General features: G+C 36.8%; 1 protein-coding gene across 1 annotated transcript in view; it reads right to left on the bottom strand.

Annotated features, from left to right (window-relative positions):
• Window positions 1-9,696: 9,696 nt before the first annotated feature.
• LOC144616045 (uncharacterized) overlaps window positions 9,697-12,671 on the bottom strand; it is a 147,923-nt gene continuing 144,948 nt past the window's right edge. The window contains exon 3 of the mRNA XM_078445125.2: window positions 9,697-9,888. Coding sequence (XP_078301251.2) covers window positions 9,836-9,888 — 53 coding nt within the window. The 3' untranslated portion in view covers window positions 9,697-9,835. The remainder of the gene's footprint in view (window positions 9,889-12,671) is intronic.

Genomic DNA, 12,671 nt, shown 5'->3' on the forward strand with positions numbered 1-12,671 from the left:
CAGTTTCATTCAGAAGGTTCTAATCAAATAAAATTAATCATCTACTGCTTCTATATTATTTCTTCAGAAATACCCACTGTAATTTGGGGTCTTTTTTACATACAGCTTAATCTTCCTCCTAACTAAAACAGGCATCTATTTTGTATTCTTTTTAAAGAAATTTACTTATGTACTGATTTTAGATTTAGCCTTAGGTAATAGTTGTTACATTTCCTTGATTCTAATCCTTTCTGTTTTCCCTTTTAAAGTGCATGCTCAATAGTATATAAATTTCACCTTAAGTCTGTATTTTGTTATTTCATGTAAAAGTAGTGACTTCAATTGCCAAAAAATAATTTTCCCCCCAGATGTTCTATATTAATTTGATGTAGGATTTTGGACTTACCTGGCATCCATTTTCTTGATTTCCATGTACTTCATCTATGCCAGAATTCCACATTTCTGAATGATAATGATGTGTATTATGTCTGTGTTATAATCTTATTCATTCCTTTCTTATTTTCAATGATATGACTACTTAGGGATAAAACCTACGTTTGGTGAAGCAAAGTATTCATGTACATTTTCCATGTGTTATATATCTTGTTTCACCAATAAAAAATTTCATTTGCACATTTGATATATGCTATACACCTTTTAATTTTTTTAATGTTTATTTATTTTTGAGAGAGACAGAGTGTGAGCAGAGTTGGGGTAGAGAGAGAGGGAGACACAGAATATGAAGCAGGCTCCAGGCTCCAAGCTGTCAGCACAGAGCCTGATGCAGGGCTTGAACACACAAACCATGAGATCATGAGCTGAGCTGAAGTCTGATGCCTAACCGACTGAGCCATCCATGCACCCCTATGTTATACATCTTTAAATATCCTTGTAGGTATTTCAGTTCACTATTGTTAATGTTTTACTTATAATTTCACTTTTCCTTTCAAAGATAAACCTCCATAAATCTATCTATATGAGATTTATTGTAGGTATCAATGTATGGGTTTTGGGATGGTTTTTTTTGAGTTGCTACTTCAATTCAGGGTGGGGCTTTTTTCCTAATTAAAATTCAGTTTACTTTTAAATGTTTATTTATAAATGGGCAACCTTGACAGTATTATGCTATTGAGTAAGTTAAACAGAGAAAGACAAATACTGTGTGATCTCATGTATGTGTGGAATCTAAAACACCTGAACTCATAGAAGCAGAGAATAGATTGGTGGTTGCCAATAGATAGGGCTGGAGTGTGTGTGAATGGGTGAAGGTGGTCAAAAAGTACAAACTTCCGTTACAAGATAAATAAATTCTGGGGATGGAATGTACAACATGGTAACTATAGTCAACAATATTGTAGATTTGAAAGTTGCCAAGAGAGTAGACCTTCAAGCTCTCATCACACACACAAAAATTTGACTATGAAAGATGATGACATTAAGTAAATAGATTGCGGTACTCATTATATATATATATATATATATATATATATATATATATATTTAATATATATATATTTATATATATTTGTATATTACATTAGTTTAAGATATACAATATAATTATTTGATATATATATCATTATATTGTATATCTTAAACTAACATAATGTTATATTTCAATTAATCTCAGTAAAACTGGAAAAAAATAATAAAATAAGATAATTTTAAGAATTACTCTCAAGAAGTCAAATCAAGTGTTTGATTAATCTTTGATCAACTCAATTTGTTTGGTTTCTTTTATAAACTTAAGGTCCTCTAAACATTTTTTTCGTATATTTACATATTTAGTATAATTGTCTATTTAAAACCATCTTTTCAATGCCACAATAAGGAAAACGCTTCCAGGCACTTAAAAATTCAACTAAATTCAATATATGACATTTAAAATATGATGAATTCTAAGCTCTTGTAAATAGTGAATACTATTTATAAGCTTAGTAAAATATTTTATGCATTTCAACTTAAAAATCATATGTCTAAATCAGCTACTGAATTACATATTTTAAATTGGAATTGCAAAGCCAATGTGTTTATAATATATTCAATTCTCTTTAAATCCACATGTGTACCTATTTTAGGTAAATTAACAAAAAATTATTAATATTATGGGTCTGGCTTAAATCATTATCTCTAAGACTAATCTATGTTTCCCTTGGGCGAAATGAATTTTATATACTAACAGAAGCAAGTTGGAATTTGTTATCTCAAGTGAATTGCGGTGACTGTCTTGGCATAGTAAGGTTGCTCATTGGCCGAGGCTTTGGCTAGGATTGACTTTCCACAGGCCACAAATGGACAAGTGTAACCCTTTTATAGAACCATCTGCCAAGAGGGAATCCAAGTCCATGCCCTCCAAATAGGTCATTTTCATGGCCCCATGAATTTAAGTTACACATTTTTTATTTCTTCAATCTGATTTGAGTCTCCAAATCCCCACCAAGATTGTTTCAGCACTTATTTAGATTTAACTAATCCATTTACTGCCAAGTTCCATTCTGAACACTTTTCATATTTTGCCATGGGTTCCCACCACAAATCTATAGATATTTAAATAACATCTGATTGAATTCTGCGTATTTCTCATTTCTGTCTGACTTGACAGACCCCGACAACATATTAATGGTAAGGAGATGAGTAAATCTGGACATCATTATTAGTTAGAGCCCACTGATAACAAATACATGCTTGCAGACTGCTTTTACATTTTTTTAATTATTTTCATCAACAATTCACATTGTTAAAACTGATATTTTTGTTGTCTTTAAACTTGCGGAGTAAATATTATCCTATTTTTTTAATCATTTGGGTTTTTATTGTAAAAGCAATGTCATTTTCCCCAGTAGGCAGGGCAACCTGTCTTGAAAGCCTCAGCTTGCCTCCTGTCCACAGAATCCCCTGCCTAACCTCATGAAAGCTGCATGAACTATGGCTCCAGAGTGGACTATTTCATAAAACTGCCTCTCCACATAGCTTTTAGAGGGTAACTTAATTTTGAATAATTTCAGACTTTCAGGAAAGTTTTAAAAATACAAAGAATTCTCATGTGCAATGTGCAATACCAGGATTCCTCAAATATTATCATTTTATCACATTTGCTTTATCATTCTTTTAAATCCGTTGATATATACTCTTTTTTCTGAAACACTTGAAGGTAAGTTTTAGACAGAAGTTTTAGACATTCAAAGGTGAATGTCCCTTCACCTTTAAATGCTTCTATTGTATTTCCTAAAATAACAATATTCTTACACATTATCACACTGCAGTTACCAAAATCAGGAAATTAATATTGACGCAATACCATTACTAATACCACTCTCATTATCTAATTTATAGACAGATCATCTGCAAAGTTTGCCAAGTGTCCACTACTGTGCTTTAAATGTTTCAAGAGCTGGAGCGCCTGGGTGGCTCAGTCGGTTGGGCGTCCGACTTCAGCTCAGCTCACGATCTCGCGATCCGTGAGTTCGAGCCCCGCATCGGGCTCTGGGCTGATGGCTCAGAGCCTGGAGCCTGTTTCCGATTCTGTGTCTCCCTCTCTCCCTGCCCCTCCCCCATTCATGCTCTGTCTCTGTCTCAAAAATAAATAAAAACGTTAAAAAAGAAATAAATGTTTCAAGAGCAAACCATGGGTCACAGATTATGGATTATAGCTAGTTGTTTTGTCTCCTTGGTCTTCTTTTTTTTTTTTAATTGAGGTGTGGTTGACACACAATGTTACACCATTAGTTCCAGGTGTCTTCTTTAGTTTAGTCTTCTTTAGTACGAAATATTTCTTTATGCTTTTTTGCCTTTCATAACCTTGGTAGTTTGAAGAGTTCAAACTAGTTAATTTGCAGACTGTTCCTTAATTTGGGTTTGTCTGATATTCCATCATGATTAGATTCAGGAATGCACTCTTGTCAGAATATCATACAAATGCTATTATGCCCTTCTCAGGAGGCACATAATGTCTAAGTGTCCCATTACTGATGATGTTAATTTTATCACAGGGTAAAGATGATTTCTGGCAGGTTTCTCCACTGTAAAAGATCCTATTTTTTTTCTTTGAAACATTTTTCTTTGCTCAAAAGATACTATTTTTTTCTCTGAATCCTGGCCAATAAGTATATTGTTGGGAGATACTTTGAAACTATGTAAATATATCGTCTTTCATCATACTTTCACCCTCTGGTTTTAGGAGTCATTGGTGACTTTTGCCTGAAACAATTATTACTACAGTGATTGCCAGAAGGTGCTTTTCTAGCTCTACCCATCTTTCTGTCTTTATTAATTCTACTGTAAAGAAGAGCATTCTCTTCTTGCCCATTTATTGACTTACTCATTTATTTCTATCAGTATGGATTCAAAGACTGTTACTTTATTCTTTGGGCTATCGTCCATTACTATCAAAGGTCATTATGATGTTCAGATTGTTCCATGGAAATCCCTTCAAATTGGCCTCTGTGTCCTTTACACAACCTCACCACTTCTTTGAGCACTTTCTTGCCTTTTGGCACAAAAAATGCTCCAAGTTCATGGTGTACTTTTCCTGCCCTATACCTGGAGTCAGCCACTTCCCCAAGGAGCTCTGGATTCTTTCAGTGGAGAATGATATTTAGAAGTCAAGACCAGAGCCCTACAGGTGTTCATTGCTGCAGAAGTGTTCTCAGAAAGGCTTTTCCTAACAGCTATTTCAGCTGACAGATGACTTTAGGAAGTCTACAAGTTCATCACCCAACAGTCTCATACCCATTGGCTCCACCCACACAGCTATAGTTGGGTCTCCTTCACATCAACCTGTCCAAATGGTATACTCAAGGATTATTCTCAGTCACTGGGCTTCCTAAGGACCATTCCCACCTGAGTGGTGTCATTTATCCTCACTCCAAAAGCAAAGTATGTTGCAGAGGATTCCCATCTCCTCTCTTACTCCCCAAAATGGAATATATTGCTCCCTCCCTGCCTTGAAACCCTCCTTAATGTTTCCTCCTCTCGCTCACCCCTTTCTTCATACAAATTTCTTTCGCCCGCTTTTTAATCCTAGTATTATTCTTACAAGTGCACAGAACTTGCTTCTTGGGCTCTTTTTATAGATTCTGGACTTTGAGACTGAAGAAAAAAAGAACTAACATAGACATCAACTCTTTCTTTTTTTTCTTCTTCTCCATCCGTAAAATTCATCATGCATACCCCAGGGAACTGGGAAAATAAAGACAAACTCATCAGATGCTGAGGATTATAAAACTTAAGTCTTGAGACTATTAGAATCAAATCATTTAGAACAGAGTGATTGCAAAAGAAAACAAAGTAAAATAAACAATATAATAGAAAACAAAATACAATGAACAAGAGACTTTAAAATATACTAGACGTAAGAAAGGATGTAAGTGGGGCTCCTATATAGAGAATGTTTAAGGTTTAGAGTTGCTCAATGAATAATGTATGCAGAGATCACATCAAGGAGTACAATTTTCTGTTCATGGGTCAGAGGTCAGACTTGGTCCATTATGGAGAAAGCCTTCAGGGAATCATTCTGAGGATGGGAAGCAGGAACTATAGTGAAAGGATTTTTGTGTAACCATGACGTATCCCAGAAACCAAAGGAAAATTGCAAGGAAAAGTACATGAGGAGTTAACTTGGACATTACTAAATATCTCATTGGTAAAACATTTCTCCTATTTATGTGCATGGACAAATTACTAAATATATATGTATACCTATTTATCTTTTCCACACGTTCACAAAAAAAGCCTTTCACTTTATAGAAAGATAATAGAAAGAAAGAAATGCATATGTTGTACTTTTAGGTTAAAATATATCTTTTATATTATATATTATTCATATTATATATATATATATATATATATATATATATATATACATATATATATATATATTCATATATATAATAAGTCTAAATCCTCAAGGGATTTATAATACTTACTGGTTGTCCAAAATGGAGTCCAGCCCAATGTTCCACATGATTTCACCTTCAGAAACCTGGTGTGCTGCTGACCTTTTACTCAGGCTGAAATTCTCGCTACTCTACCAAGATAGAAGTGAGAAACAGAATATATTCCATTTTCTTCTGTAAGCCACAACTCCTCCTACACCATGAAAATTAAATTTTATGTTCTCTACTCAAGCATAAGAAAAACCCTAGGGTCACTCCTATACATCCCAGAGTCAAGAACAAAATGTGTCCTTCCCACTGCTGCTTCTGCCTCCACATACTCTCTATACCTGCTATAGGAACCTGGGGTTGTAACACAGTCCTAGATTCAGGATGAGCTCTCAGGCAGATTTCCCTGGACAGAGTTTTTCCTCAAGCCCTTCTGTCTTTCATATGGTCTTGTTGTTGTTGTTGAGCATGTTTTCACCCTTTAACTTTATAAGCCATAAATATAGTTTTAAAGAAAAGACATGCCTCACTATGAAAATTCAGAACAAAGGACTAGAGAACACTGGATTCTTGACCTTGATGTTCCTTTGTGTATATACCACTGGTCTAAGATTAAACAACACCCAAGTCGGAATACCTAAAAGGATGGGGGAGTCTTGCTGCTCTCATTTTTGTGATGGATAGGAAGAAGAAGGGTAAAAGATAGAAACATTGCAGACAAATATATTGAGGTTAAGTACTGATTACAAATTACTGTTTTATAATTCCTACCTGTGATTTATAAAGGCAAGGTATTACACTCCTTCTACTCTTCAAGATAAGGAAAAGTTCATTTCAAAAGTCTTGGGCAATGGGAAAAACTTGGGTTGGCTCCTCCTAAATTTTTACTTTCTTTCACTAATCTTGAATTTACATTAGTCTTTTCATTATTCTGTGTGTGGGCTCTAATAAAAGCCCATTTTTCTGTCCAAGGGTCAGGGGTTAGGCTTGGATATGTCACAGATGGGATTTACATCTGGGTTCAGAAGCTTTTGTCTGTCACTCATTTTCCTTCCCTCAGGAATGATGTCCCTGAGGGAGGATTCTCTTCCATAGCGAGTGGTGAAGGGTTCAAGGCTAAACTCTTTATTCTGAAACTCTGGAAACAGGAGAATCAGGACAAATATATAAGGAGAGTTAACTTAGAGTTTTCATTATTAACATTTGAAATAACAAATTTCTTCCCAGTGAAAACCAAAGGCACTTTTGCTTATCTGTCTTTATTCATTTATTGTCCTAATTTGAAAAGCAAAACAAGATTTAAAAACAACCAAGCCCTAAATTTTTGAGATCAAAATGTCATACTCAGTGTCCTAGCTTCTATCTTTCTAGGAGCTTCTACCAGTTGGAGCAAAGGGAGATCCCCTTCCACCATTTTTTCCCTGATTCTTCCCAGAAACAGCAAGGGAAGATTTACAATCTGGGCATATCTTTCAAACACAGATCCAGAACATAAATGCAATCTATGAATAATCTATTTCCTGTGGTCCCTTTCCTATCCAAGGTCAGAAGTGATTCTCCAAGGAGGAAAGAAGAGATGCTTTCTTCCCTGTATTATGAATCATTTCCACCAAAATTCATAGGAATGATGAGGAGGGAGAAAAGAATGGTCCAAACTCCTCTTACCATCACTCCACTCTCCCACATCATCACTGATGAATGCCATACTTGGGTCTCTCCAAAATCCAGATTTCTGTTATCTACTTCTTGCTCCTGACATTTCTCTGCTCTCAGAGCTCTGGGACCAGCTCAGTTGATCCAGTTGTCGCCAACCATCTCAGACAGACTCCAACTCTGGTGACAGTCCTTAGGGAAGGCAAGGTGGCATCCCTGCACAAACCCTGGGGACTTAAGTTTGTAGCAAGGATGGAAACAAGACATTTAATGCAGACATCTGGGCACTACCCAACTAACCAAGCCAAAATAATAAAACAGTTTTGGGGTTTTTGTTTTGTTTTGTTTCTTTGTTTTGTTTTGTTTTGTTTGAGAGAGTGAGAGAGTGGGCAGAGAGAGAAGGAGAGAGAGAATCTCAAACAGGCTCCAAGCTCAGCATGGAGCCCAATGCAGGGCTTGATCTCACAATCCTGAAATCATGACCTGAGCCGAAATCAAAAGTTGGATGCTTAACCAACTGAGCCACACAGGTGCCCCAAAACAGTTCTTTTTTTTCAATTAACCAGTACTATATACAGACATTTCTTCATAATAACCCATGGAAGTGATAGAATAGTATGAAGTAAAGGACAAAGTTCTAGGGTTTGGATAGGTTAGAGTGGTGGGGTGAAAAATGTCTAAAAACTTAATGGTTTGGCTTTAGCTTAAATTAAAATGCCCCATAGGTTATGACAAATTTGTCAAAATGACCACATAAAAAATAGATTAATTACTTTTGTAGATTAAGGGGACAGGCAGCATCAGCACAGTTTCATTGCATTTTCCCTACCCATAAACTTGGAGGAAAAAATCTCTGGGCCAATCCCTGAAAGGGGGAAATACTACCATCCAAGCCCTACTGGGTAACCTGAGCCCTAAGAACACTTCAGGCAGAGATACCAGGAATAGGGGATAACTTCAAACCCAAAACAAGCAACACATTTACCTGGGAAACATCCCACATTTTGAATGGGAGCTAGATTCTTACAGATTTTGAAGTTGCATACATGCAATCACCATTTCACACTCAAACTCTCTTCAGGATCCTAATTCTCTAATTCTCTGTACCTCCAGAGGGGAAACATCATGGACAGGGGCCCCCTGTGCAAAACTCCCTCCTTTGCTGAATGCAGGGGTTTCTCCTGCTCCACACTGTGCTGTGACGAACTCTGCAGAGCCTCAAGTGTAGGTCATCAGGGATATGTCAGGATCAACACACCAGATATTTTAATTCCAAAGTTCAAATTTATTTCCAGAATTATAAACAACCACCTTTTCAAAATAAACACGTGTTAAAGGACATATCAGTCTTGAAAAACATTAGAGAAGATAGAAAATGGGTGCAAAAGTAAAATAACTTTTAAAAGCAAAAGAAAACAATCCAAACAACAGCTTATTTGGCTCTCTGCATTTAAGAAAGTTCCTATTCTAGAGAAGAGATGAAGGAAAACATCAGGTGTCTTTTGTCCCATCCCACTCACTACAACTATCAATGAATATCTGAATTCTTATTATAAGAACAAAAAATGTTATATTCCTTCAGAATTGATATCTGATTGCAACATGTCCTTTGTCTTAGATTTAGGGCTGTAGTCCTGGCTCACTTCCCCACGGAAGGCACCCAAACCCTGCTAGCTCTTAAAACTAAAGGTTCATGTGCTGCTATCAGAGAAGAAGTCATGCAGTCCTCTGGCAAAATCAAGTCTGTTCTTTTCCAAACAAAATTCTCCCATCTCCCTTTCTTCTCTGGTCACAAACTCCACTGACCTCATGGATCTGTTTTCTCCAATGTCTCCATGCATCCAGGTGGCCCAGGACATCTCCAGCTTCTGTACAGACCTTGGGAGGAGAGTATATAATATGCATCCCACCTAGAAACAGGGATGCTATTTGGAGAGCAAGAGCTTCTTCTCATCTTCCTTCGCCACAGATGTGGGGCGCTGACACTCATCCCTCCTTCAGACAACTGGAAACATGGAATAGGAGGGAATGTCCACTTCCAAGGGATGAGCAAAATGCCCTCAGAAACATGTCTGTAAACCTGTACTAAGTGGGAAAGGGGACATTTTACATTTTTAATAAGAACAACAACAACAAAAAAACATGTTTTATGTTTATAAATCCCAATTATTCCTACCTTCACTTTTTGCTCAACCAACCTGAAGAAGACCAAATTTGTGTCCCTTGAGTCCAAGGTGGGTCTTGGGTATATCACAAAAAAAGAAAAAAGAAAACATAGACTCTCTCTGGGGGTATGCATGGGTCTCCTCTTCGTTGAAGCTCTAGGGGACGGATTTTCTCCCGTTCCAGATTCTAGAAGTTTTTGTGCTGCTGTCTGAGATGAAAGTAGAGAATCAAAGAGGCTATTTTTTATTGGTCCTCCACTCTAGTTACACATTAGTATAGCAGGGGAGATTTTTTAAAATACTAGTAGCACAGATTCCCAGGGAAATTAAATGAGAATCTCTAGAGGTAGAAAGAACCACTGCTTTAAAACTATTTAAATATTAATTCTCACCTCCAAGATATAAGTCATTGTGCTTTTCAGTAATCTCTATTTTAAAGGACAGTAGAGAAAAAGATATATATCTTTTTAGCAACTTAAGAAAAAAATTCGCCCCAAATCATCCTACCTGATCTATCAGCTCAGTCCTTTTCCTTCTAAGGAGATACCATTCTGATGGCTATATATTTACTCCTTCTCACCTTTCTTTCACAAGTATTTTTAAGGTATATGTAGTACATGTGTAACCCCAAGCTCTTAAATTGTACTGGTAGAAGGGCTGAGACTATAAAACTTAAGGTTATAAACATCCCAGGCCCCAGACAGGTGAATTTCTATCCTTCAACCAACCACCAAAGGAAGTTGCATGACTTTCCCAGCTCTGTATCCTTCCCCAACCCCCATCCTCAGCCCCCTTTATACACTGAATTGTATTCCTCCGAAATTACATATTGAAGTCTTAACTCCCAGTACCTTGAAATATGACTATATTTAGAGAAAAAGCCTTTAAATAGGTTAATCAAGATAAAATTGAGGTCACATGGAGAGTCCTAATCTAATATAACTGATGTCCTTATAAGAAGAAAGATTAGGACACAGAAAGAGAAAACATGGGCACACTGAGAAAGGACCATATGAAGACAAAGGAAGAAGACAGCCATCTACAAGCCAAGGAGAGAGGCCTCAGAATGAAATCAACCCTGCTGACACCTTGATCTTGGACTTCCAACCTCCAGAACTGTGAAAAAATAAATTTCCATTAAGCCTCCCAGTCTATAGCATTTTGCTATGATAGCCCTAGTGGACTAATACAGCCCCTAAGAATTAAATCTCTTTTCTCTTGTGTCTGCCCCTGCCACAGCCTCTCCTGCCTGCCAGCACTTGGTTCTCCATTAGGTTGTCTGGATAGGACTCAGGAGGAAATATAAAATCCAGATATTCTAGAGAGGCAAAACAGGATTTTTCTTCCCCAATTACCTGCTTCCATTCTTCCTTTCTGTATTCCTAGTGAGGAGTAGGACTAGTTAGGACAGTGTGAAGGGATATATTTTGTTGCCATAAAAATGCATAAGAATTATGCTACAACAGAGGTAGGAAACATGGACCTGGACAAAGCAGGAGACTCAACACCCAGAGAGGAAGGATAGGAAGCAAGAAGCCTGGGACCACTAGGAAGAGTTACATTAATGACAAGAACCAAAATCAAATTATGATTTTTAATTCCACCTTTCCTTTCAATAACCCACACTGAGAAAAGACTAACTAGACATCAACCAAACTTGGAAAATATTCCCATAATCTATCAAAAATATGAGAAATAATCAAACGTTTTAGTCAAAAGGAGGCATTTAGATTAGACTCATGAAGAATTTTCCTTTCACCTTCTTAATCATATACCAGTATTAGCCCTTTCCTTTCTCTGCAGGCAAGCTCAATTAAGGAAACCAATTTTCTGCCCACAGGTTGGAGGTCAGAGGCTGATATATGTAAAGGTAGTGAAATCTGATCGTTCCATATGCAGTGTCCCCAAGGGAAAATGATCTTCCAATAGCCACAGGATAATCTAGAAATTGAGACTCAGGTAAAACAGCTCAGGATGCATTAATGTTTAACTGTCAAAATACTGAAATAATAACTTTTCTCAAAACATAGACCAAAAAATTCTTCACTACATATCTAAATTTGGTGAATTTACTGAATGTCTCCATTTGAAGTATAATAGGTAAAACATTAGCTTATTTTTAAAGCCTAATGTCAAACAGGATAATTTCTTAAAGGAAGTCACAGGACCAGTTGGGAGACATAAAAGTAACATAATTATAAGCCCTTTAACATCCTCCTCCCAACTCTCATTTACACACTTGTTTTTCCAGCTCTATCTGACTTATAGGCATGACCTCCCTACTGCCATTTTCTTCCTGGATTGGGGCGAAAGGTCCCTTCCCCAAGGGGCAGATGAAAGATGGGTAATTCTTCTCTCTTTAACCTTCCTAGTTCCACACTGCTCAAATTCAGTGGATCATGTAACCATAGTTCCTCTCCTCAGTCTGCCAAATAAACCTAAACATCGCTGTATCATCCATTCCTCATTCCATTTTTTGTTTTCCAAAAAAAAAAAAAAAAGAAAGAAAGAAAACCAGTGCCCTTCACCTGCTTCCTGCTCCTAGCTTTGTCTTATTCTCAGAGGACTCTATTCTTCTTGGAAGAGACCTGATGGCTCTAACTTTTCCAGGATCTATCAAGCTTGGGCCCTGTGTGGGCCTCTAGAGAATTTATATCCCTTAGAACAAACATTAATGGGAATAAAGCAGGAAAGAAGTGGCTGTGGAAATCTGGAAGGGTGGCAAAGTGCTCATCACTGTTCTTGTTTCTTTCCTTATACAGACTTTTTAAAAAATTATTATAGAATTACTAAACCCCTATGTAAAAGTTGGCAGGAGGGTGGGTGGGTTCCTTGGATTCTGGCCATGTGATAAAGACTGTTCAGTGAGAGCGGGAGACACTTGTCAAACACAGAATAAATGTGTCTGAATAACATTTTCAGATAGTAATTCATGTGAGTCTTTTTCTCCCTGTATTTTCCCTTCTTGTTTTATACTTGTCAGACATCAGAG

Source organism: Panthera onca, chromosome B1, assembly GCF_046562875.1.
Source record: "Panthera onca isolate mPanOnc1 chromosome B1, mPanOnc1 haplotype 2, whole genome shotgun sequence".
Taxonomy (NCBI): domain Eukaryota; kingdom Metazoa; phylum Chordata; class Mammalia; order Carnivora; family Felidae; genus Panthera; species Panthera onca.